This window comes from Nerophis ophidion, linkage group LG11 (assembly GCF_033978795.1).
Source record: "Nerophis ophidion isolate RoL-2023_Sa linkage group LG11, RoL_Noph_v1.0, whole genome shotgun sequence".
NCBI lineage: Eukaryota > Metazoa > Chordata > Actinopteri > Syngnathiformes > Syngnathidae > Nerophis > Nerophis ophidion.
The window spans coordinates 19,300,331-19,324,630 of NC_084621.1; the positions used below are offsets into that span (position 1 = coordinate 19,300,331).

General features: G+C 34.2%; 1 protein-coding gene across 1 annotated transcript in view; it reads right to left on the reverse strand.

Moving 5' to 3' along the window:
• Positions 1-23,582, reverse strand: part of josd2 (Josephin domain containing 2) — a 25,126-nt gene extending 1,544 nt beyond the window's left edge. Inside the window, exons 1-3 of the mRNA XM_061915288.1 lie at positions 23,137-23,582; positions 8,753-8,878; positions 8,475-8,669 (exon numbers count right to left, since the gene is read on the reverse strand). Coding sequence (XP_061771272.1) covers positions 8,475-8,669; positions 8,753-8,878; positions 23,137-23,261 — 446 coding nt within the window. The 5' untranslated portion in view covers positions 23,262-23,582. The remainder of the gene's footprint in view (positions 1-8,474; positions 8,670-8,752; positions 8,879-23,136) is intronic.
• Between the last annotated feature and the right edge of the window lie 718 nt (positions 23,583-24,300).

The following is a 24,300-nucleotide window of genomic DNA, read 5'->3' on the forward strand; positions in this document are numbered from 1 at the left end:
AACTATTACTTTTTGTTTTGTTGTATACACTAAACTAATACTTTTTGCTTTGTTGTATACACTAAACTACTACTTTTTGTTTTGTTGTATACACTAAACTAGTACTTTTTGCTTTGTTGTATACACTAAACTAATACTTTTTGTTTTGTTGTATACACTAAACTACTACTTTTTGTTTTGTTGTATACACTAAACTACTACTTTTTGTTTTGTTGTATACACTAAACTACTACTTTTTGTTTTGTTGTATACACTAAACTACTACTTTTTACTTTGTTGTATACACTAAACTACTACTTTTTGTTTTGTTGTATACACTAAACTACTACTTTTTGTTTTGTTGTATACACTAAACTAATACTTTTTGCTTTGTTGTATACACTAAACTACTACTTTTTGTTTTGTTGTATACACTAAACTACTACTTTTTGTTTTGTTGTATACACTAAACTAAAACTTTTTTGTTTTGTTGTATACACTAAACTAATACTTTTTGCTTTGTTGTATACACTAAACTACTACTTTTTGTTTTGTTGTATACACTAAACTACTACTTTTTGTTTTGTTGTATACACTAAACTACTACTTTTGGTTTTGTTGTATACACTAAACTAAAACTTTTTTGTTTTGTTGTATACACTAAACTAGTACTTTTTGCTTTGTTGTATACACTAAACTATTACTTTTTGTTTTGTTGTATACACTAAACTAATACTTTTTGCTTTGTTGTATACACTAAACTACTACTTTTTGTTTTGTTGTATACACTAAACTAGTACTTTTTGCTTTGTTGTATACACTAAACTAATACTTTTTGTTTTGTTGTATACACTAAACTACTACTTTTTGTTTTGTTGTATACACTAAACTACTACTTTTTGTTTTGTTGTATACACTAAACTACTACTTTTTGTTTTGTTGTATACACTAAACTACTACTTTTTACTTTGTTGTATACACTAAACTACTACTTTTTGTTTTGTTGTATACACTAAACTACTACTTTTTGTTTTGTTGTATACACTAAACTAAAACTTTTTTGTTTTGTTGTATACACTAAACTAGTACTTTTTGCTTTGTTGTATACACTAAACTATTACTTTTTGTTTTGTTGTATACACTAAACTAATACTTTTTGCTTTGTTGTATACACTAAACTACTACTTTTTGTTTTGTTGTATACACTAAACTACTACTTTTTGTTTTGTTGTATACACTAAACTACTACTTTTGGTTTTGTTGTATACACTAAACTAAAACTTTTTTGTTTTGTTGTATACACTAAACTAGTACTTTTTGCTTTGTTGTATACACTAAACTATTACTTTTTGTTTTGTTGTATACACTAAACTAATACTTTTTGCTTTGTTGTATACACTAAACTACTACTTTTTGTTTTGTTGTATACACTAAACTAGTACTTTTTGCTTTGTTGTATACACTAAACTAATACTTTTTGTTTTGTTGTATACACTAAACTACTACTTTTTGTTTTGTTGTATACACTAAACTACTACTTTTTGTTTTGTTGTATACACTAAACTACTACTTTTTGTTTTGTTGTATACACTAAACTACTACTTTTTACTTTGTTGTATACACTAAACTACTACTTTTTGTTTTGTTGTATACACTAAACTACTACTTTTTGTTTTGTTGTATACACTAAACTAATACTTTTTGCTTTGTTGTATACACTAAACTACTACTTTTTGTTTTGTTGTATACACTAAACTACTACTTTTTGTTTTGTTGTATACACTAAACTAATACTTTTTGCTTTGTTGTATACACTAAACTACTACTTTTTGTTTTGTTGTATACACTAAACTAATACTTTTTGTTTAGTTGTATACACTAAACTACTACTTTTGTTTTGTTGTATACACTAAACTAATACTTTTTGCTTTGTTGTATACACTAAACTAATACTTTTTGTTTTGTTGTATACACTAAACTACTACTTTTTGTTTTGTTGTATACACTAAACTACTACTTTTTGTTTTGTTGTATACACTAAACTAAAACTTTTTTGTTTTGTTGTATACACTAATCTAATACTTTTTACTTTGTTGTATACACTAAACTACTACTTTTTGCTTTGTTGTATACACTAAACTACTACTTTTCGCTTTGTTGTATACACTAAACTAATACTTTTTGCTTTGTTGTATACACTAAACTACTACTTTTTGTTTTGTTGTATACACTAAACTACTACTTTTTGTTTTGTTGTATACACTAAACTACTACTTTTTGTTTTGTTGTATACACTAAACTAATACTTTTTGCTTTGTTGTATACACTAAACTAATACTTTTTGCTTTGTTGTATACACTAAACTACTACTTTTTGTTTTGTTGTATACACTAAACTACTACTTTTTGTTTTGTTGTATACACTAAACTACTACTTTTTGTTTTGTTGTATACACTAAACTACTACTTTTTGTTTTGTTGTATACACTAAACTACTACTTTTTACTTTGTTGTATACACTAAACTACTACGTTTTGTTTTGTTGTATACACTAAACTACTACTTTTTGTTTTGTTGTATACACTAAATTAAAACTTTTTTGTTTTGTTGTATACACTAAACTAATACTTTTTACTTTGTTGTATACACTAAACTACTACTTTTCGCTTTGTTGTATACACTAAACTAATACTTTTTGTTTTGTTGTATACACTAAACTAATACTTTTTGCTTTGTTGTATACACTAAACTACTACTTTTTGTTTTGTTGTATACACTAAACTACTACTTTTTGTTTTGTTGTATACACTAAACTAAAACTTTTTTGTTTTGTTGTATACACTAAACTAGTACTTTTTGCTTTGTTGTATACACTAAACTATTACTTTTTGTTTTGTTGTATACACTAAACTAATACTTTTTGCTTTGTTGTATACACTAAAGTACTACTTTTTGTTTTGTTGTATACACTAAACTACTACTTTTTGTTTTGTTGTATACACTAAACTACTACTTTTTGTTTTGTTGTATACACTAAACTAAAACTTTTTTGTTTTGTTGTATACACTAAACTAGTACTTTTTGCTTTGTTGTATACACTAAACTATTACTTTTTGTTTTGTTGTATACACTAAACTAATACTTTTTGCTTTGTTGTATACACTAAACTACTACTTTTTGTTTTGTTGTATACACTAAACTACTACTTTTTGTTTTGTTGTATACACTAAACTAGTACTTTTTGCTTTGTTGTATACACTAAACTAATACTTTTTGTTTTGTTGTATACACTGAACTACTACCTTTTGTTTTGTTGTATACACTAAACTACTACTTTTTGTTTTGTTGTATACACTAAACTAAAACTTTTTTGTTTTGTTGTATACACTAAACTAATACTTTTTACTTTGTTGTATACACTAAACTACTACTTTTTGCTTTGTTGTATACACTAAACTACTACTTTTCGCTTTGTTGTATACACTAAACTACTACTTTTTGTTTTGTTGTATACACTAAACTAATACTTTTTGCTTTGTTGTATACACTAAACTACTACTTTTTGTTTTGTTGTATACACTAAACTAATACTTTTTGCTTTGTTGTATACACTAAACTACTACTTTTTGTTTTGTTGTATACACTAAACTAATACTTTTTGTTTAGTTGTATACACTAAACTACTACTTTTTGTTTTGTTGTATACACTAAACTAATACTTTTTGCTTTGTTGTATACACTAAACTAATACTTTTTGTTTTGTTGTATACACTAAACTACTACTTTTTGTTTTGTTGTATACACTAAACTACTACTTTTTGTTTTGTTGTATACACTAAACTAAAACTTTTTTGTTTTGTTGTATACACTAATCTAATACTTTTTACTTTGTTGTATACACTAAACTACTACTTTTTGCTTTGTTGTATACACTAAACTACTACTTTTTGCTTTGTTGTATACACTAAACTAATACTTTTTGCTTTGTTGTATACACTAAACTACTACTTTTTGTTTTGTTGTATACACTAAACTACTACTTTTTGTTTTGTTGTATACACTAAACTACTACTTTTTGTTTTGTTGTATACACTAAACTAATACTTTTTGCTTTGTTGTATACACTAAACTACTACTTTTTGTTTTGTTGTATACACTAAACTACTACTTTTTGTTTTGTTGTATACACTAAACTACTACTTTTTGTTTGGTTGTATACACTAAACTAAAACTTTTTTGTTTTGTTGTATACACTAAACTAATACTTTTTACTTTGTTGTATACACTAAACTACTACTTTTTGCTTTGTTGTATACACTAAACTACTACTTTTCGCTTTGTTGTATACACTAAACTAATACTTTTTGTTTTGTTGTACACACTAAACTAATACTTTTTGCTTTGTTGTATACACTAAACTACTACTTTTTGTTTTGTTGTATACACTAAACTACTACTTTTTGTTTTGTTGTATACACTAAACTACTACTTTTTGTTTTGTTGTCTACACTAAACTAATACTTTTTGTTTTGTTGTATACACTAAACTAATACTTTTTGTTTTGTTGTATACACTAAACTACTACTTTTTGTTTAGTTGTATACACTAAACTAATACTTTTTGCTTTGTTGTATACACTAAACTAATACTTTTTGTTTTGTTGTATACACTAAACTAATACTTATTGTTTTGTTGTATACATTAAACTAATACTTTTTGCTTTGTTGTATACACTAAACTACTATTTTTTGCTTTGTTGTATACACTAAACTACTACTTTTTGCTTTGCTGTATACACTAAGCTACTACTTTTTGCTTTGTTGTATACACTAAACTACTACTTTTTGTTTTGTTGTATACACTAAGCTACTACTTTTTGCTTTGTTGTATACACTAAACTACTACTTTTTGCTTTGCTGTATATACTAAACTACTACTTTTTGCTTTGTTCTATACACTAAACTACTACTTTTTGTTTTGTTGTATACACTAAACTACTACTTTTTGCTTTGATTTATACACTAAACTCCTACTTTTTGCTTTGTTGTATACACTAAACTACTACTTTTTGCTTTGTTGTATACACTAAACTACTATTTTTTGCTTTGTTGTATATACTAAACTACTACTTTTTGCTTGTTTGTATACACTTAACTACTACTTTTTGCTTTGTTGTATACACTAAACCACTACTTTTTGCTTTGCTGTATACACTAAACTACTACTTTTTTCTTTGTTGTATACACTAAACTACTACTTTTTGCTTGGTTGTATATACTAGACTACAACTTTTTGCTTTGCTGTATACACTAAACTACTAATTTTTGCTTTGTTGTATACACTAAACTATTACTTTTTGCTTTGTTGTATACACTAAACTACTACTTTTTGCTTGGCTGTATATACTAAACTACTACTTTTTGCTTTGTTCTATACACTAAACTACTACTTTTTGCTTTGTTGTATATACTAAACTACTACTTTTTGCTTGGTTGTATACACTAAACTACTACTTTTTGCTTTGTTCTATACACTAAACTACTACTTTTTGCTTTGCTGTATACACTAAACTACTACTTTTTGCTTTGATTCATACACTAAACTACTACTTTTTGCTTTGTTGTTTATACTAAACTACTACTTAATGCTTGGTTGTATACACTTAACTACTACTTTTTGCTTTGTTGTATACACTAAACTACTACTTTTTGCTTTGTTGTATACACTAAACTACTACTTTTTGTTTTGTTGTATACACTAAACTACTACTTTTTGCTTGGTTGTATACACTAAACTACTACTTTTTGTTTTGTTGTATACACTAAACTACTACTTTTTGTTTTGTTGTATACACTAAACTACTACTTTTTGCTTGGTTGTATACACTAAACTACTACTTTTTGCTTGGTTGTATACACTAAACTACTACTTTTTGCTTTGTTGTATACACTAAACTACTACTTTTTGTTTTGTTGTATACACTAAACTACTACTTTTTGCTTGGTTGTATACACTAAACTACTACTTTTTGCTTGGTTGTATACACTAAACTACTACTTTTTGCTTTGTTCTATACACTAAACTACTACTTTTTGCTTTGCTGTATACACTAAACTACTACTTTTTGCTTTGATTCATACACTAAACTACTACTTTTTGCTTTGTTGTTTATACTAAACTACTACTTAATGCTTGGTTGTATACACTTAACTACTACTTTTTGCTTTGTTGTATACACTAAACTACTACTTTTTGCTTTGTTGTATACACTAAACTACTACTTTTTGTTTTGTTGTATACACTAAACTACTACTTTTTGCTTGGTTGTATACACTAAACTACTACTTTTTGCTTTGTTCTATACACTAAACTACTACTTTTTGCTTTGCTGTATACACTAAACTACTACTTTTTGCTTTGATTCATACACTAAACTACTACTTTTTGCTTTGTTGTTTATACTAAACTACTACTTAATGCTTGGTTGTATACACTTAACTACTACTTTTTGCTTTGTTGTATACACTAAACTACTACTTTTTGCTTTGTTGTATACACTAAACTACTACTTTTTGTTTTGTTGTATACACTAAACTACTACTTTTTGCTTGGTTGTATACACTAAACTACTACTTTTTGTTTTGTTGTATACACTAAACTACTACTTTTTGTTTTGTTGTATACACTAAACTACTACTTTTTGCTTGGTTGTATACACTAAACTACTACTTTTTGCTTGGTTGTATACACTAAACTACTACTTTTTGCTTTGTTGTATACACTAAGCTACTACTTTTTGCTTGGTTGTATACACTAAACTACTACTTTTTGTTTTGTTGTATACACTAAACTACTACTTTTTGCTTTGTTGTATACACTAAACTACTACTTTTTGTTTTGTTGTATACACTAAACTACTACTTTTTGTTTTGTTGTATACACTAAACTACTACTTCTTGCTTGGTTGTATACACTAAACTACTACTTTTTGCTTTGTTGTATACACTAAACTACTACTTTTTGCTTTGTTGTATACACTAAACTACTACTTTTTGCTTTGTTGTATACACTAAACTACTACTTTTTGCTTTGTTCTATACACTAAACTACTACTTTTTGCTTTGTATACACTAAACTACTACTTTTTGCTTTGTTGTATACACTAAACTACTGCTTTTTGTTTTGTTGTATACACTAAACTACTACTTTTTGCTTTCTTCTATACACTAAATCACTATTTTTTGCTTTGTTCTATACACCAAACTACTACTTTTTGCTTTGTTGTATATACTAAATTACTACTTTTTTGTTTTGCTGTATACCGTTACACTAAATTACTACTTTTTGGTTTGTTCTATATACTAAACTACTACTTTTTGGTTTGCTGTATACAATAAATTACTACTTTTTTGGTTTGTTGGTAAATTACCTATACTACTTTTTTGGTTTGTTGTATATACTAGAATACTACTTATTTGGTTTGGTGTATATACTTAGATACTATTTGGTGTTATACTAAATTACTACTTTTTTGTTTTATGTATATACTAAATTTCTACTTTTTTGGTTTGTTCTATATACAAAATTACTACTTTTTAAGTTAATTTTGTATACTAAGATACAACTTTTTGGTCAGGTGTGTATACGATATTACTACTTTTTTGTATATACGAAGTAACTACTTTTTTGGTTTGTATATACTAAATTGCTACTTTTTTGGTTTATTTTATAGACTAAGTTACAACTTTTTTGGTTTGGTGTATATACAAAGTTACTACTATTTTGGTTTGGTGATATACTAAATTACTACTTTTGTTTGTATATACGAAGTTACTACTTTTTTGGTTTGTTGTATGTACTAACTTACTACTTTTTAATGTTTTTGTACATACTAAATTACTACTTTATTGGTGTGTTGTATATACTAAGTTACTACTTTTTGGGTTTGGTGTATATACTAAAATACTACTTTTTGGGTTTGTCGTATACATTAAGTTAATACTTTTTTGGTTTGTTGTATACATTAAGTTAATACTTTTTTGGTTTGTTGTATACATTAAGTTAATACTTTTTTGGTTTGTTGTATATTCTTAGTTACTACTTTTTTGGTTTGTTGTATATACTAAAATACTACTTTTGTGGTTTGTTTTATATACTAAAATACTACTTTTTGGGTTTGTTGTATACATTAGGTTAATACTTTTCTGGTTTGTTGTATATACTTAGTTACTACTTTTTTGGTTTGTTGTATATACTAAAATACTACTTTTTGGTTTTGTTGTATATACTAGAATACTACTTATTTGGTTTGTTTTATATACTAAGATACTACTTTTTTTGTATAGTGTATATACTAAAATACTATTTTTTGGTTAATTGTATATACTAAGTTTCTACTTTTTTGGTTTATTTTATATACTAAAGTACTACTTTTTTTGTTTTGTTGTGTACACTAAATGAGTATTTTCCTGAGTGGGGGTGAGGTGGACTTCCTACCGCAGCTGGGCGTCTCCCCCGATGCAGGCGGGACTCTTGAGCTTGGAGTCCAGGTTGTAGAACTGACCGTGGACTTGGCGCACGGCCAGCCAGTGGCGCCGCCGCACGGGGAAGAAGACGGGTCCCAGGGAGACGCGAGACGGGACGTTGAGGATGAAGCCCTGGACTTTGGCGATGTGCAGGCTGTCCACCGTCCTGCGGGGTGAGGGGGCGAAGGTCAGAGGTCGCACGCCGCTCTTTTTTCTAATAGTCTCACGTCCAAGATGGCCAACACCGACCTGCGCTTGTCCCACCACACGGCCGCCAGGTCTCTGCTCTGCAGCGCCGCCATGATGACGTTGACGTCGTAGTTTCCTGTGCCCAGCATGGACCTGTGAGGGTTGACCACGCACTGGGGTGCCAGCCTGCAAGCACAACTCTCTTTACTACCTGTGCTCGCTTCTGTCACTACCTCTGCTACCTTCACTTACAATCTCTGCTCGCTTCTGTCACTACCTCTGCTACCTTCACATACAACCTGTGCTCGCTTCTGTCACTACGTCTTCTACCTTTATTTACAACCTCTGCTCGCTTCTGTCACTACGTTTGCTACCTTTATTTACAACCTGTGCTCGCTTCTGTCACTACGTCTTCTACCTTTATTTACAACCTCTGCTCGCTTCTGTCACTACGTTTGCTACCTTTATTTACAACCTGTGTTCGCTTCTGTCACTACGTCTTCTACCTTTATTTACAACCTGTGCTCGCTTCTGTCACTACGTCTTCTACCTTTATTTACAACCTCTGCTCGCTTCTGTCACTACGTTTGCTACCTTTATTTACAACCTGTGTTCGCTTCTGTCACTACCTCTGCTACCTTCACATACAACCTGTGCTCGCTTCTGTCACCACGTCTGCTACCTTTATTTACAACCTGTGTTCCACTTCTGTCACTACGTCTGCTACCTTTATTTACAACCTGTGCTCGCTTCTGTCACTACCTCTGCTACCTTCACATACAACTTGTGCTCGCTTCTGTCACCACGTCTGCTACCTTTATTTACAACCTGTGTTCCACTTCTGTCACTACGTCTGCTACCTTTATTAACAACCTGTGTTTGCTTCTGTCACTACATCTGCTACCTTCACATACAACCTGTGCTCGCTTCTGTCACCACGTCTGCTACCTTTATTTACAACCTGTGTTCCACTTCTGTCACTACCTTTGCTACCTTCACATACAACCTGTGCTCGCTTCTGTCACTACCTTTGCTACCTTCACATACAACCTGTGCTCGCTTCTGTCACTACCTTTGCTACCTTCACATACAACCTGTGCTCGCTTCTGTCACTACGTCTTCTACCTTTATTTACAACCTGTGCTCGCTTCTGTCACTACTTCTGCTACCTTCACATACAACCTGTGCTCGCTTCTGTCACTACGCCTTTTACCTTTATTTACAACCTCTGCTCGCTTCTGTCATTACGTTTGCTACCTTTATTTACAACCTGTGTTCGCTTCTGTCACCACGTCTTCTACCTTTATTTACAACCTGTGCTCGCTTCTGTCACTACGTCTTCTACCTTTATTTACAACCTCTGCTCGCTTCTGTCACTACCTCTGCTACCTTCACATACAACCTGTGCTCGCTTCTGTCACCACATCTGCTACCTTTATTTACAACCTGTGTTCGCTTCTGTCACTACCTCTGCTACCTTCACATACAACCTGTGCTCGCTTCTGTCACCACGTCTGCTACCTTTATTTACAACCTGTGCTTGCTTCTGTCACTACGTCTGCTACCTTTATTTACAACCTGTGCTCGCTTCTGTCACTACGTCTGCTACCTTTATTTACAACCTGTGCTTGCTTCTGTCACTACATCTGCTACCTTCACATACAACCTGTGCTCGCTTCTGTCACCACGTCTGCTACCTTTATTTACAACCTGTGTTCCACTTCTGTCACTACCTTTGCTACCTTCACATACAACCTGTGCTCGCTTCTGTCACTACCTTTGCTACCTTCACATACAACCTGGGCTCGCTTCTGTCACTACGTCTTCTACCTTTATTTACAACCTGTGCTTGCTTCTGTCACTACTTCTGCTACCTTCACATACAACCTGTGCTCGCTTCTGTCACTACGTCTTCTACCTTTATTTACAACCTCTGCTCGCTTCTGTCACTACGTTTGCTACCTTTATTTACAACCTGTGTTCGCTTCTGTCACTACCTCTGCTACCTTCACATACAACCTGTGCTCGCTTCTGTCACCACGTCTGCTACCTTTATTTACAACCTGTGTTCCACTTCTGTCACTACGTCTGCTACCTTTATTTACAACCTGTGCTCGCTTCTGTCACTACCTCTGCTACCTTCACATACAACTTGTGCTCGCTTCTGTCACCACGTCTGCTACCTTTATTTACAACCTGTGTTCCACTTCTGTCACTACGTCTGCTACCTTTATTTACAACCTGTGCTTGCTTCTGTCACTACATCTGCTACCTTCCCATACAACCTGTGCTCGCTTCTGTCACCACGTCTGCTACCTTTATTTACAACCTGTGTTCCACTTCTGTCACTACCTTTGCTACCTTCACATACAACCTGTGCTCGCTTCTGTCACTACCTTTGCTACCTTCACATACAACCTGTGCTCGCTTCTGTCACTACGTCTTCTACCTTTATTTACAACCTGTGCTTGCTTCTGTCACTACATCTGCTACCTTCACATACAACCTGTGCTCGCTTCTGTCACCACGTTTGCTACCTTTATTTACAACCTGTGCTCGCTTCTGTCACTACCTCTGCTACCTTCACATACAACCTGTGCTCGCTTCTGTCACCACGTCTGCTACCTTTATTTACAACCTGTGTTCCACTTCTGTCACTACCTTTGCTACCTTCACATACAACCTGTGCTCGCTTCTGTCACTACCTTTGCTACCTTCACATACAACCTGTGCTCGCTTCTGTCACTACGTCTGCTACCTTTATTAACAACCTGTGCTCGCTTCTGTCACTACCTTTGCTACCTTCACATACAACCTGTGCTCGCTTCTGTCACTACCTTTGCTACCTTCACATACAACCTGTGCTCGCTTCTGTCACTACGTCTTCTACCTTTATTTACAACCTGTGCTTGCTTCTGTCACTACGTCTGCTACCTTTATTTACAACCTGTGCTCGCTTCTGTCACTACCTCTGCTACCTTCACATACAACTTGTGCTCGCTTCTGTCACCACGTCTGCTACCTTTATTTACAACCTGTGTTCCACTTCTGTCACTACGTCTGCTACCTTTATTTACAACCTGTGCTTGCTTCTGTCACTACATCTGCTACCTTCCCATACAACCTGTGCTCGCTTCTGTCACCACGTCTGCTACCTTTATTTACAACCTGTGTTCCACTTCTGTCACTACCTCTGCTACCTTCACATACAACCTGTGCTCGCTTCTGTCACTACGTCTTCTACCTTTATTTACAACCTCTGCTCGCTTCTGTCACTACGTTTGCTACCTTTATTTACAACCTGTGTTCGCTTCTGTCACTACGTCTTCTACCTTTATTTACAACCTGTGCTCGCTTCTGTCACTACGTCTTCTACCTTTATTTACAACCTCTGCTCGCTTCTGTCACTACGTTTGCTACCTTTATTTACAACCTGTGTTCGCTTCTGTCACTACGTCTTCTACCTTTATTTACAACCTGTGCTCGCTTCTGTCACTACGTCTTCTACCTTTATTTACAACCTCTGCTCGCTTCTGTCACTACGTTTGCTACCTTTATTTACAACCTGTGTTCGCTTCTGTCACTACCTCTGCTACCTTCACATACAACCTGTGCTCGCTTCTGTCACCACGTCTGCTACCTTTATTTACAACCTGTGTTCCACTTCTGTCACTACGTCTGCTACCTTTATTTACAACCTGTGCTCGCTTCTGTCACTACCTCTGCTACCTTCACATACAACTTGTGCTCGCTTCTGTCACCACGTCTGCTACCTTTATTTACAACCTGTGTTCCACTTCTGTCACTACGTCTGCTACCTTTATTAACAACCTGTGTTTGCTTCTGTCACTACATCTGCTACCTTCACCTACAACCTGTGCTCGCTTCTGTCACCACGTCTGCTACCTTTATTTACAACCTGTGTTCCACTTCTGTCACTACCTTTGCTACCTTCACATACAACCTGTGCTCGCTTCTGTCACTACCTTTGCTACCTTCACATACAACCTGTGCTCGCTTCTGTCACTACCTTTGCTACCTTCACATACAACCTGTGCTCGCTTCTGTCACTACGTCTTCTACCTTTATTTACAACCTGTGCTCGCTTCTGTCACTACTTCTGCTACCTTCACATACAACCTGTGCTCGCTTCTGTCACTACGCCTTTTACCTTTATTTACAACCTCTGCTCGCTTCTGTCATTACGTTTGCTACCTTTATTTACAACCTGTGTTCGCTTCTGTCACCACGTCTTCTACCTTTATTTACAACCTGTGCTCGCTTCTGTCACTACGTCTTCTACCTTTATTTACAACCTCTGCTCGCTTCTGTCACTACCTCTGCTACCTTCACATACAACCTGTGCTCGCTTCTGTCACCACGTCTGCTACCTTTATTTACAACCTGTGTTCGCTTCTGTCACTACCTCTGCTACCTTCACATACAACCTGTGCTCGCTTCTGTCACCACGTCTGCTACCTTTATTTACAACCTGTGCTTGCTTCTGTCACTACGTCTGCTACCTTTATTTACAACCTGTGCTCGCTTCTGTCACTACGTCTGCTACCTTTATTTACAACCTGTGCTTGCTTCTGTCACTACATCTGCTACCTTCACATACAACCTGTGCTCGCTTCTGTCACCACGTCTGCTACCTTTATTTACAACCTGTGTTCCACTTCTGTCACTACCTTTGCTACCTTCACATACAACCTGTGCTCGCTTCTGTCACTACCTTTGCTACCTTCACATACAACCTGGGCTCGCTTCTGTCACTACGTCTTCTACCTTTATTTACAACCTGTGCTTGCTTCTGTCACTACTTCTGCTACCTTCACATACAACCTGTGCTCGCTTCTGTCACTACGTCTTCTACCTTTATTTACAACCTCTGCTCGCTTCTGTCACTACGTTTGCTACCTTTATTTACAACCTGTGTTCGCTTCTGTCACTACCTCTGCTACCTTCACATACAACCTGTGCTCGCTTCTGTCACCACGTCTGCTACCTTTATTTACAACCTGTGTTCCACTTCTGTCACTACGTCTGCTACCTTTATTTACAACCTGTGCTCGCTTCTGTCACTACCTCTGCTACCTTCACATACAACTTGTGCTCGCTTCTGTCACCACGTCTGCTACCTTTATTTACAACCTGTGTTCCACTTCTGTCACTACGTCTGCTACCTTTATTTACAACCTGTGCTTGCTTCTGTCACTACATCTGCTACCTTCCCATACAACCTGTGCTCGCTTCTGTCACCACGTCTGCTACCTTTATTTACAACCTGTGTTCCACTTCTGTCACTACCTTTGCTACCTTCACATACAACCTGTGCTCGCTTCTGTCACTACCTTTGCTACCTTCACATACAACCTGTGCTCGCTTCTGTCACTACGTCTTCTACCTTTATTTACAACCTGTGCTTGCTTCTGTCACTACATCTGCTACCTTCACATACAACCTGTGCTCGCTTCTGTCACCACGTTTGCTACCTTTATTTACAACCTGTGCTCGCTTCTGTCACTACCTCTGCTACCTTCACATACAACCTGTGCTCGCTTCTGTCACCACGTCTGCTACCTTTATTTACAACCTGTGTTCCACTTCTGTCACTACCTTTGCTACCTTCACATACAACCTGTGCTCGCTTCTGTCACTACCTTTGCTACCTTCACATACAACCTGTGCTCGCTTCTGTCACTACGTCTGCTACCTTTATTAACAACCTGTGCTCACTTCTGTCACTACCTTTGCTACCTTCACATACAACCTGTGCTCGCTTCTGTCACTACGTCTTCTACCTATATTTACAACCAGTGCTTGCTTCTGTCACTACTTCTGCTACCTTCACATACAACCTGTGCTCGCTTCTGTCACTACGCCTTCTACCTTTATTTACAACCTCTGCTCGCTTCTGTCATTACGTTTTCTACCTTTATTTACAACCTGTGTTCGCTTCTGTCACTACCTCTGCTACCTTCACATACAACCTGTGCTCGCTTCTGTCACCACGTCTGCTACCTTTATTTACAACCTGTGTTCCACTTCTGTCACTACGTCTGCTACCTTTATTTACAACCTGTGCTCGCTTCTGTCACTACCTCTGCTACCTTCACATACAACTTGTGCTCGCTTCTGTCACCACGTCTGCTACCTTTATTTACAACCTGTGTTCCACTTCTGTCACTACGTCTGCTACCTTTATTTACAACCTGTGCTTGCTTCTGTCACTACATCTGCTACCTTCCCATACAACCTGTGCTCGCTTCTGTCACCACGTCTGCTACCTTTATTTACAACCTGTGTTCCACTTCTGTCACTACCTTTGCTACCTTCACATACAACCTGTGCTCGCTTCTGTCACTACCTTTGCTACCTTCACATACAACCTGTGCTCGCTTCTGTCACTACGTCTTCTACCTTTATTTACAACCTGTGCTTGCTTCTGTCACTACATCTGCTACCTTCACATACAACCTGTGCTCGCTTCTGTCACCACGTTTGCTACCTTTATTCACAACCTGTGCTCGCTTCTGTCAGTACCTCTGCTACCTTCACATACAACCTGTGCTCGCTTCTGTCACCACGTCTGCTACCTTTATTTACAACCTGTGTTCCACTTCTGTCACTACCTTTGCTACCTTCACATACAACCTGTGCTCGCTTCTGTCACTACCTTTGCTACCTTCACATACAACCTGTGCTCGCTTCTGTCACTACGTCTGCTACCTTTATTAACAACCTGTGCTCGCTTCTGTCACTACCTTTGCTACCTTCACATACAACCTGTGCTCGCTTCTGTCACTACGTCTTCTACCTATATTTACAACCAGTGCTTGCTTCTGTCACTACTTTTGCTACCTTCACATACAACCTGTGCTCGCTTCTGTCACTACGCCTTCTACCTTTATTTACAACCTCTGCTCGCTTCTGTCATTACGTTTGCTACCTTTATTTACAACCTGTGTTCGCTTCTGTCACCACGTCTTCTACCTTTATTTACAACCTGTGCTCGCTTCTGTCACTACGTCTTCTACCTTTATTTACAACCTCTGCTCGCTTCTGTCACTACGTTTGCTACCTTTATTTACAACCTGTGTTCGCTTCTGTCACTACCTCTGCTACCTTCACATACAACCTGTGCTCGCTTCTGTCACCACGTCTGCTACCTTTATTTACAACCTGTGTTCCACTTCTGTCACTACGTTTGCTACCTTTATTTACAACCTGTGCTCGCTTCTGTCACTACGTCTGCTACCTTTATTTACAACCTGTGCTTGCTTCTGTCACTACATCTGCTACCTTCACATACAACCTGTGCTCGCTTCTGTCACCACGTCTGCTACCTTTATTTACAACCTGTGTTCCACTTCTGTCACTACCTTTGCTACCTTCACATACAACCTGTGCTCGCTTCTGTCACTACCTTTGCTACCTTCACATACAACCTGTGCTCGCTTCTGTCACTACGTCTTCTACCTTTATTTACAACCTGTGCTCGCTTCTGTCACTACGTCTTCTACCTTTATTTACAACCTCTGCTCGCTTCTGTCACTACCTCTGCTACCTTCACATACAACCTGTGCTCGCTTCTGTCACTACCTCTGCTACCTTCACATACAACCTGTGCTCGCTTCTGTCACCACGTCTGCTACCTTTATTTACAACCTGTGTTCCACTTCTGTCACTACGTCTGCTACCTTTATTTACAACCTGTGCTTGCTTCTGTGACTACTTCTGCTACCTTTATTTACGTGTCCTCACTTTTGTCGTTACTTCTGCTACCTTCCTTCACAACCCGTGCTCGCTTCTGTCACTATGTCTGCTAACTTTATTTACAACCCGTGCTCGCTTCTGTCACTACATCTGCTACCTTTATTTACAACCTGTGCTCGCTTCTGTCACTACGTCTGCTACTTTTATGTACAACCTGTGCTCGCTTCTGTCACTACTTCTGCTACCTTCATTTACAACCTGTGCTCACTTCTGTCACTACTTCTGCTACCTTCATTTACAACCTGTGCTCACTTCTGTCACTACGTCTGCTACCTTTATTTACAACCTGTGCTCGCTTCTGTCACTATGTCTGCTACCTTTATTTACAACCTGTGCTCGCTTCTGTCACATGTGCTAGCTTTATTTACAACTAAGTTATTACTTCTTTGGTTTGTTGTATATACTGAGTTACTACTTTTTTGGTTGCTGTATATACTAAGTTCCAACTTTTTTGGCTTGTTGTATATACTAAATTACTACTTTTGTGGTTTGTTGTGTATGCTAAGTTACTACTTTTTTTGTTTGTATATACTAAGATACTACTTTTTTGGTTTGTTGTACATACCAAGTTGCAACTTCTTTGGTTTGTTGTGTATACTAAATTACTAGTTTTTTGGTTTGCTGTATATAAAAAGTTATTACTTCTTTGGTTTGTTGTTTATACTAAATTAGTAGTTTTTTGGTTTGCTGTATATAAAAAGTTATTACTTCTTTGGTTTGTTGTTTGTACTAAATTACTACTTTTTTGGTTTGTTGTATATACAAAATTACTACTTTTTTGGTTTGCTCTATATACAAAGTTACTACTTTGGTTTTGTTGTTTATAGTAAATTACTACTTTTTTACTACTTTGGTTTGTTGTTTATACTAAATTACTACTTTTTTGGTTTGCTCTATATCAATCAATCAATCAATCAATGTTTACTTATATAGCCCTAAATCACTAGTGTCTCAAAGGGCTGCACAAACCACCACGACATCCTCGGTAGGCCCACATAAGGGCAAGGAAAACTCACACCCAGTGGGACATCGGTGACAATAATGACCCAGTGGGACGTCTGTGCAATAATGACCCAGTGGGACGTCGGTGACAATAATGACTATGAGAACCTTAGAGAGGAGGAAAGCAATGGATGTCGAGCGGGTCTAACATGATACTGTGAAAGTTCAATCCATAATGGATCCAACACAGTCGCAAGAGTCCAGTCCAAAGCGGATCCAACACAGCAGCGAGAGTCCCGTTCACAGCGGAGCCAGCAGGAAACCATCCCAAGCGGAGGCGGATAAGCAGCGCAGAGATGTCCCCAGTCGATACACAGGCAAGCAGTACATGGCCACCGGATCGGACCGGACCCTCTCCACAATCGAGAGTGGGACATAGGAGAAAAAGAAAAGAAACGGCATATCAACTGGTCTAAAAAGGGAGTCTATTTAAAAGTTACTACTTTTTTGGGTTTGTTGTATATACGAAGTAGCAACTTTTTTGGTTTGTTGTATATACTAAATTACTACTTTTTTGGTTTGTAGTTTATACTAAGTTACTACTTTTTTGGTTTGTTGTATATACTAAATTACAACTTTTTTGGTTTGAAGTATATACTAAATTACTACTTTTTTGGTTCGTTGTATGTACAAAGTTGCAACTTTTTTGGTTTGTTGTATATACTAAGTTGCAACTTTTTTGGTTTGTTGTATATACTAAATTACTACTTTTTTGGTTTGTTGAATATACTAAATTACTAAGTTTTTTGGCTTGTTGTCTATACAAAGTAAAACTTATTTGATTTGTTGTATATACTAACATACTACTTTTTTGGTTTGTTGTATATTTAGTTACTACTTTTTTGTTTTGTTATATATACTAAATTACTACTTTTTTGGCTTGTTGTATATACTAAAATACTACTTCATTGTTTTGTTGTATATACTTACTGTAGTTACGACTTTTTTTGGCTTGGTGTATATACTAAATTACTACTTTTTTTGTTTGTTGTGTATACCAAGTTACAAATTTTTTGGGTGTTTGTTGTATATACTAAATTACTACTTTTTGGTTTGTAGTTTATACTAAATTAAAACTTTTTTGGTTTGCTGTATATATTAAATTACTACTTCTTTGGTTTGTAGTTTATACTGAGTTACTACCTTTTTGGTTTGTTGTATATACTAAATTACAACTTTTTTGGCTTGTTGTTTATACTAAATTACTACTTTTTTGGTTTGGAGTATATACTAAATTACAACTTTTTTAGTTTGTTGTATATACTAAGTTGCAACTTTTTTGGTTTGTTGTATATACTAAGTTGCAACTTTTTTGGTTTGTTGTCTATACTAAAATACTACTTCATTGTTTTGTTGTATACACTTACTTTTTTGGCTTGGTGTATATACTAAATTACTACTTTTTTGGCTTGCTGGATAGTTGCAACTTTTTTGGCTTGTTGTACGTAATAAGTTGCAACTTGTTTGGCTTGTTGTATATACTAAATCACTACTTTTTTGGTTTGTTGTATATACTAAGTTACTACTTTTTTGGGTGTTTGCTGTATATACTAAATTACTACTTTTTTGGCTTGTTGTATATACTAAGTTACTACTTTTTTGGTTTGTTGTATATACTAAATCACTACTTTTTTGGTTTGTTGTATATACTAAGTTACTACTTTTTTGGGTGTTTGCTGTATATACTAAATTACTACTTTTTTGGCTTGTTGTATATACTAAGCTACTACTTTTTTGGTTTGTTGTAAATACTAAGTTACTAGTTTTTTGGTTTGTTGTATATACTAAGTTACTACTTGTTTGTTTTTTTATGTAAACTAAATTACTACTTTATTGGTTTGTTGTATATACTAAAATACTACTTCATTTTTTGTTGTATATACTCACCGTAGTTACTACTTTTTTGGCTTGGTGTATATACTAAATTACTACTTTTTTGGTTTGTTGTATATACTTAATTACTACTTTTTTGGCTTCTTGTATATACTAAGTTGCAACTTTTTTGGCTTACTGTATAGTTGCAACTTTTTTGGCTTGTACGTAATAAGTTGCAACTTTTTGGGTTTGTTGTATATACTAAATTAATACTTTTTTGTTTGTTGTATATACTAAGTTACTACTTTTTTGGGTGTTTGTTGTATATACTAAATTACTACTTTTTTGGCTTGTTGTATATACAAAATTACTACTTTTTTGGCTTGTTGTATATACTAAGTTACTACTTTTTTGGTTTGTTGTATATACTAAATTACTACTTTTTTGGTTTGTTGCATATACTAAGTTACTACTTTTTTGGTTTGTTGTATATACTAAGTTACTACTTTTTTGGCTTGTTGTATATACTAAGTTACTACTTTTTTGGGTGTTTGTTGTATATACTAAATTACTACTTTTTTGGCTTGTTGTATATACTAAGTTACTACTTTTTTGGTTTGTCGTATATACTAAGTTACTACTTTTTTGGTTTGTTGTATATACTAAGTTACTACTTTTTTGGCTTGTTGTATATACAAAGTTACTACTTTTTTGGTTTGTCGTATATACTAAGTTACTACTTTTTTGGTTTGTTGAATATACTAAATTACTACTTTTTTTGTTTGTTGTATATACTAAGTTACTACTTTTTTGGTTTGTCGTATATACTAAGTTACTACTTTTTTGGTTTGTTGTATATACTAAATTACTACTTTTTTGGTTTGTTGTATATACTTAATTACTACTTTTTTGGCTTCTTGTATATACTAAGTTGCAACTTTTTTGGCTTGCTGTATAGTTGCAACTTTTTTGGCTTGTACGTAATAAGTTGCAACTTTTTGGGTTTGTTGTATATACTAAATTAATACTTTTTTGTTTGTTGTATATACTAAGTTACTACTTTTTTGGGTGTTTGTTGTATATACTAAATTACTACTTTTTTGGCTTGTTGTATATACTAAATTACTACTTTTTTGGCTTGTTGTATATACTAAGTTACTACTTTTTTGGTTTGTTGTATATACTAAATTACTACTTTTTTTGTTTGTTGTATATACTAAGTTACTACTTTTTTGGGTGTTTGTTGTATATACTAAATTACTACTTTTTTGGCTTGTTGTATATACTAAATTACTACTTTTTTGGTTTGTTGTATATACTAAGTTACTACTTTTTTGGCTTGTTATATATACTAAGTTACTACTTTTTTGGTTTGTCGTATATACTAAGTTACTACTTTTTTGGCTTGTTGTATATACTAAGTTACTACTTTTTTGGTTTGTCGTATATACTAAGTTACTACTTTTTTGCTTTGTTGTATATACTAAATTACTACTTTTTTGGTTTGTTGCATATACTAAGTTACTACTTTTTTGGTTTGTTGTATATACTAAATTACTACTTTTTTTGTATGTTGTATCTACTAAGTTAATACTTTTTTGGGTGTTTGTTGTATATACTAAGTTACAACTTTTTTGGTTTGTTGCGTATACTAAGTTACTACTTTTTTGGTTTGTTGCATATACTAAATTACTACTTTTTTTGTTTGTTGTATCTACTAAGTTACTACTTTTTTGGGTGTTTGTTGTATATACTAAATTACTACTTTTTTGGTTTGTTGCATATACTAAGTTACAACTTTTTTGGTTTGTTGTATTTACTAAATTACTACTTTTTTGGTTTGTTGTAAGTTGCAACTTTTTTGGCTTGCTGTATGTACTAAGTTGCAACTTTTTTGGTTTGTTGTATATACTAAGTTACTACTTTTGTTTTTTTTGTACATACTAAGTTGCAACTTTTTGGGCTTGTTGTATATACTAAATTAATACTTTTTTGTTTGTTGTATATACTAAGTTACTACTTTTTTGGGTGTTTGTTGTACATACTAAATTACTACTTTTTTGGCTTGTTGTATATACTAAATTACTACTTTTTGGCTTGTTGTATATACAAAGTTACTACTTTTTTGGTTTGTTGTATATACTAAATTACTACTTTTTTGGTTTGTTGCATATACTAAGTTACTACTTTTTTGGTTTGTTGTATATACTAAATTACTACTTTTTTTGTATGTTGTATCTACTAAGTTAATACTTTTTTGGGTGTTTGTTGTATATACTAAGTTACAACTTTTTTGGTTTGTTGCGTATACTAAGTTACTACTTTTTTGGTTTGTTGCATATACTAAATTACTACTTTTTTTGTTTGTTGTATCTACTAAGTTACTACTTTTTTGGGTGTTTGTTGTATATACTAAATTACTACTTTTTTGGTTTGTTGCATATACTAAGTTACAACTTTTTTGGTTTGTTGTATTTACTAAATTACTACTTTTTTGGTTTGTTGTAAGTTGCAACTTTTTGGGCTTGCTGTATGTACTAAGTTGCAACTTTTTTGGTTTGTTGTATATACTAAGTTACTACTTTTGGTTTTTTTTGTACATACTAAGTTGCAACTTTTTGGGCTTGTTGTATATACTAAATTAATACTTTTTTGTTTGTTGTATATACTAAGTTACTACTTTTTTGGGTGTTTGTTGTACATACTAAATTACTACTTTTTTGGCTTGTTGTATATACTAAATTACTACTTTTTGGCTTGTTGTATATACAAAGTTACTACTTTTTTGGTTTGTTGTATATACTAAATTACTACTTTTTTGGTTTGTTGCATATACTAAGTTACTACTTTTTTGGTTTGTTGCATATACTAAGTTACTACTTTTTTTGTTTGTTGTATCTACTAAGTTACTACTTTTTTGGGTGTTTGTTGTATATACTAAGTTACAACTTTTTGGGTTTGTTGCATATACTAAGTTACTACTTTTTTGGTTTGTTGTATATACTAAATTACTACTTTTTTGTTTGTTGTATCTACTAAGTTACTACTTTTTTGGGTGTTTGTTGTATATACTAAATTACTACTTTTTTGGCTTGTTGTATATACTAAATTACTACTTTTTTTGTCTGTTGTATATACTAAATTACTACTTTTTTGGTTTGTTGTAAGTTGCAACTTTTTTGGCTTGCTGTATGTACTAAGTTGCAACTTTTTTGGTTTGTTGTATATACTAAATTACTACTTTTTTGGCTTGTTGTATATACTAAATTACTACTTTTTTTGTTTGTTGTATTTACTAAATTACTACTGTTTTGGTTTGTTGTAAGTTGCAACTTTTTTGGCTTGCTGTATGTACTAAGTTGCAACTTTTTTGCTTTGTTGTATATACTAAATTACTACTTTTTTGGTTTGTTGCATATACTAAGTTACAACTTTTTTTGGTTTGTTGTATTTACTAAATTACTACTTTTTTGGTTTGTGGTAAGTTGCAACTTTTTTGGCTTGCTGTATGTACTAAGTTGCAACTTTTTTGGTCTGTTGTATATACTAAGTTACTACTTTTGTTTTTTTTGTACATACTAAGTTGCAACTTTTTGGGTTTGTTGTATACACAAAATTACTACTTTTTTGGTTGTTGAAAATGACAGTGCGCGACCATGACGTCATCAAAGGAGTACAAGTGTTTGTGACGTACACACACACACATACATACACAGTGCGGAGAGTCCTGGAACTCCACACCTTGGCCCGCGTGTGTGTGTGTGTGTGTGTGTGTGTGTGTGTGCGTGTGTGTGTGTGCACCGGAGGCCTATAAGCGCAGAGATAAGTATGCGTGCATTGTCACTCACCGCCGGCAGATGTCGTCCGCCGCCTCCTTGGTGAAGACGCGCTCCTGCAGCACGTTGTTGAGAGCGTGAATGGCGCACAGCTCCAAGCGCTGCTTCTCGTGGAACACAAGCTCGCCGGCGCTCATCGTAAAGTCGCTGTTGGACGCCGCGGGGAAACAACAAAAGCGCGAAAACTTCAAAGTCAAAAGCCCGGGAAAGACATCAGCCTCCGGCTAGCTAGCTTAGCTGCGGCTAACACACGCGGGCTAGCGGCCGCTTCGAAACGCCTGGAACCGCTTTAGGTCGATAGCCCTCCTGTGTTGTTGTTGCTTGTTGTTCGGGAGAAGGGGACGAGCGGCTGATGAAGCGATTTTCATCCGAACAAACGCGATTTGTGACGCTTGGCCGCGGCATCCAGAAACAGGAAGTACTCTGTTGTTGTTGTTGTGAGGCCACGCCCCTTTAAGCGTTCACTCCCCCAAAAATATTGTCTCATTTAAAATGCAAACACAATTTTTTTTTAAACAATTAAAGCTATCAGATATTAATTTTGGAATATTACACGAATGCCGATGTGCGTTTACATACATAGTGCAGTTGTCACCAAACTTTTTGAAACCAAGAGCTACTTCTTGGGGACTGATTAATGCGAAGGGCTACCAGTTTGATACACACTTAAATAAATTGCCAGAAATAGCCAATTTGCTCAATTTACCTTTAATAAATAAATCTATATATTTATATATATAAAAAACGGGTATTTCTGTCTGTCATTCCGTCGTACATTTTTTTTTCCTTTTACGGAAGTTTTTTTGTAGAGAATAAATGATGAAAAAACACTTAATTGAATGATTTAAAAGAGGACAAGACAGGAAAAAAATGAACATAAAATTTTGAAACATAGTTTATCTTCAATTTCGACTCTTTAAAATTCAGCCGAAAAAAAGAAGAGAAAAAATAGCTAATTCGAATCTTTTTGAAAAAAAAAAAAAAAAAAATTTATGGAACATAATTAGTAATTTTTCCTGATTAAGATTCATTTTTGGAATTTTGGTGACATGTTTTAAATAGGTTAAAATCCAATCTGCACTTTGTTAGAATACATAACAAATTGGACCGAGCTATTTTTCTAACAAAGACAAATCATTATTTCTTCTATATTTTCCAGAACCAAAATTTTAAAAG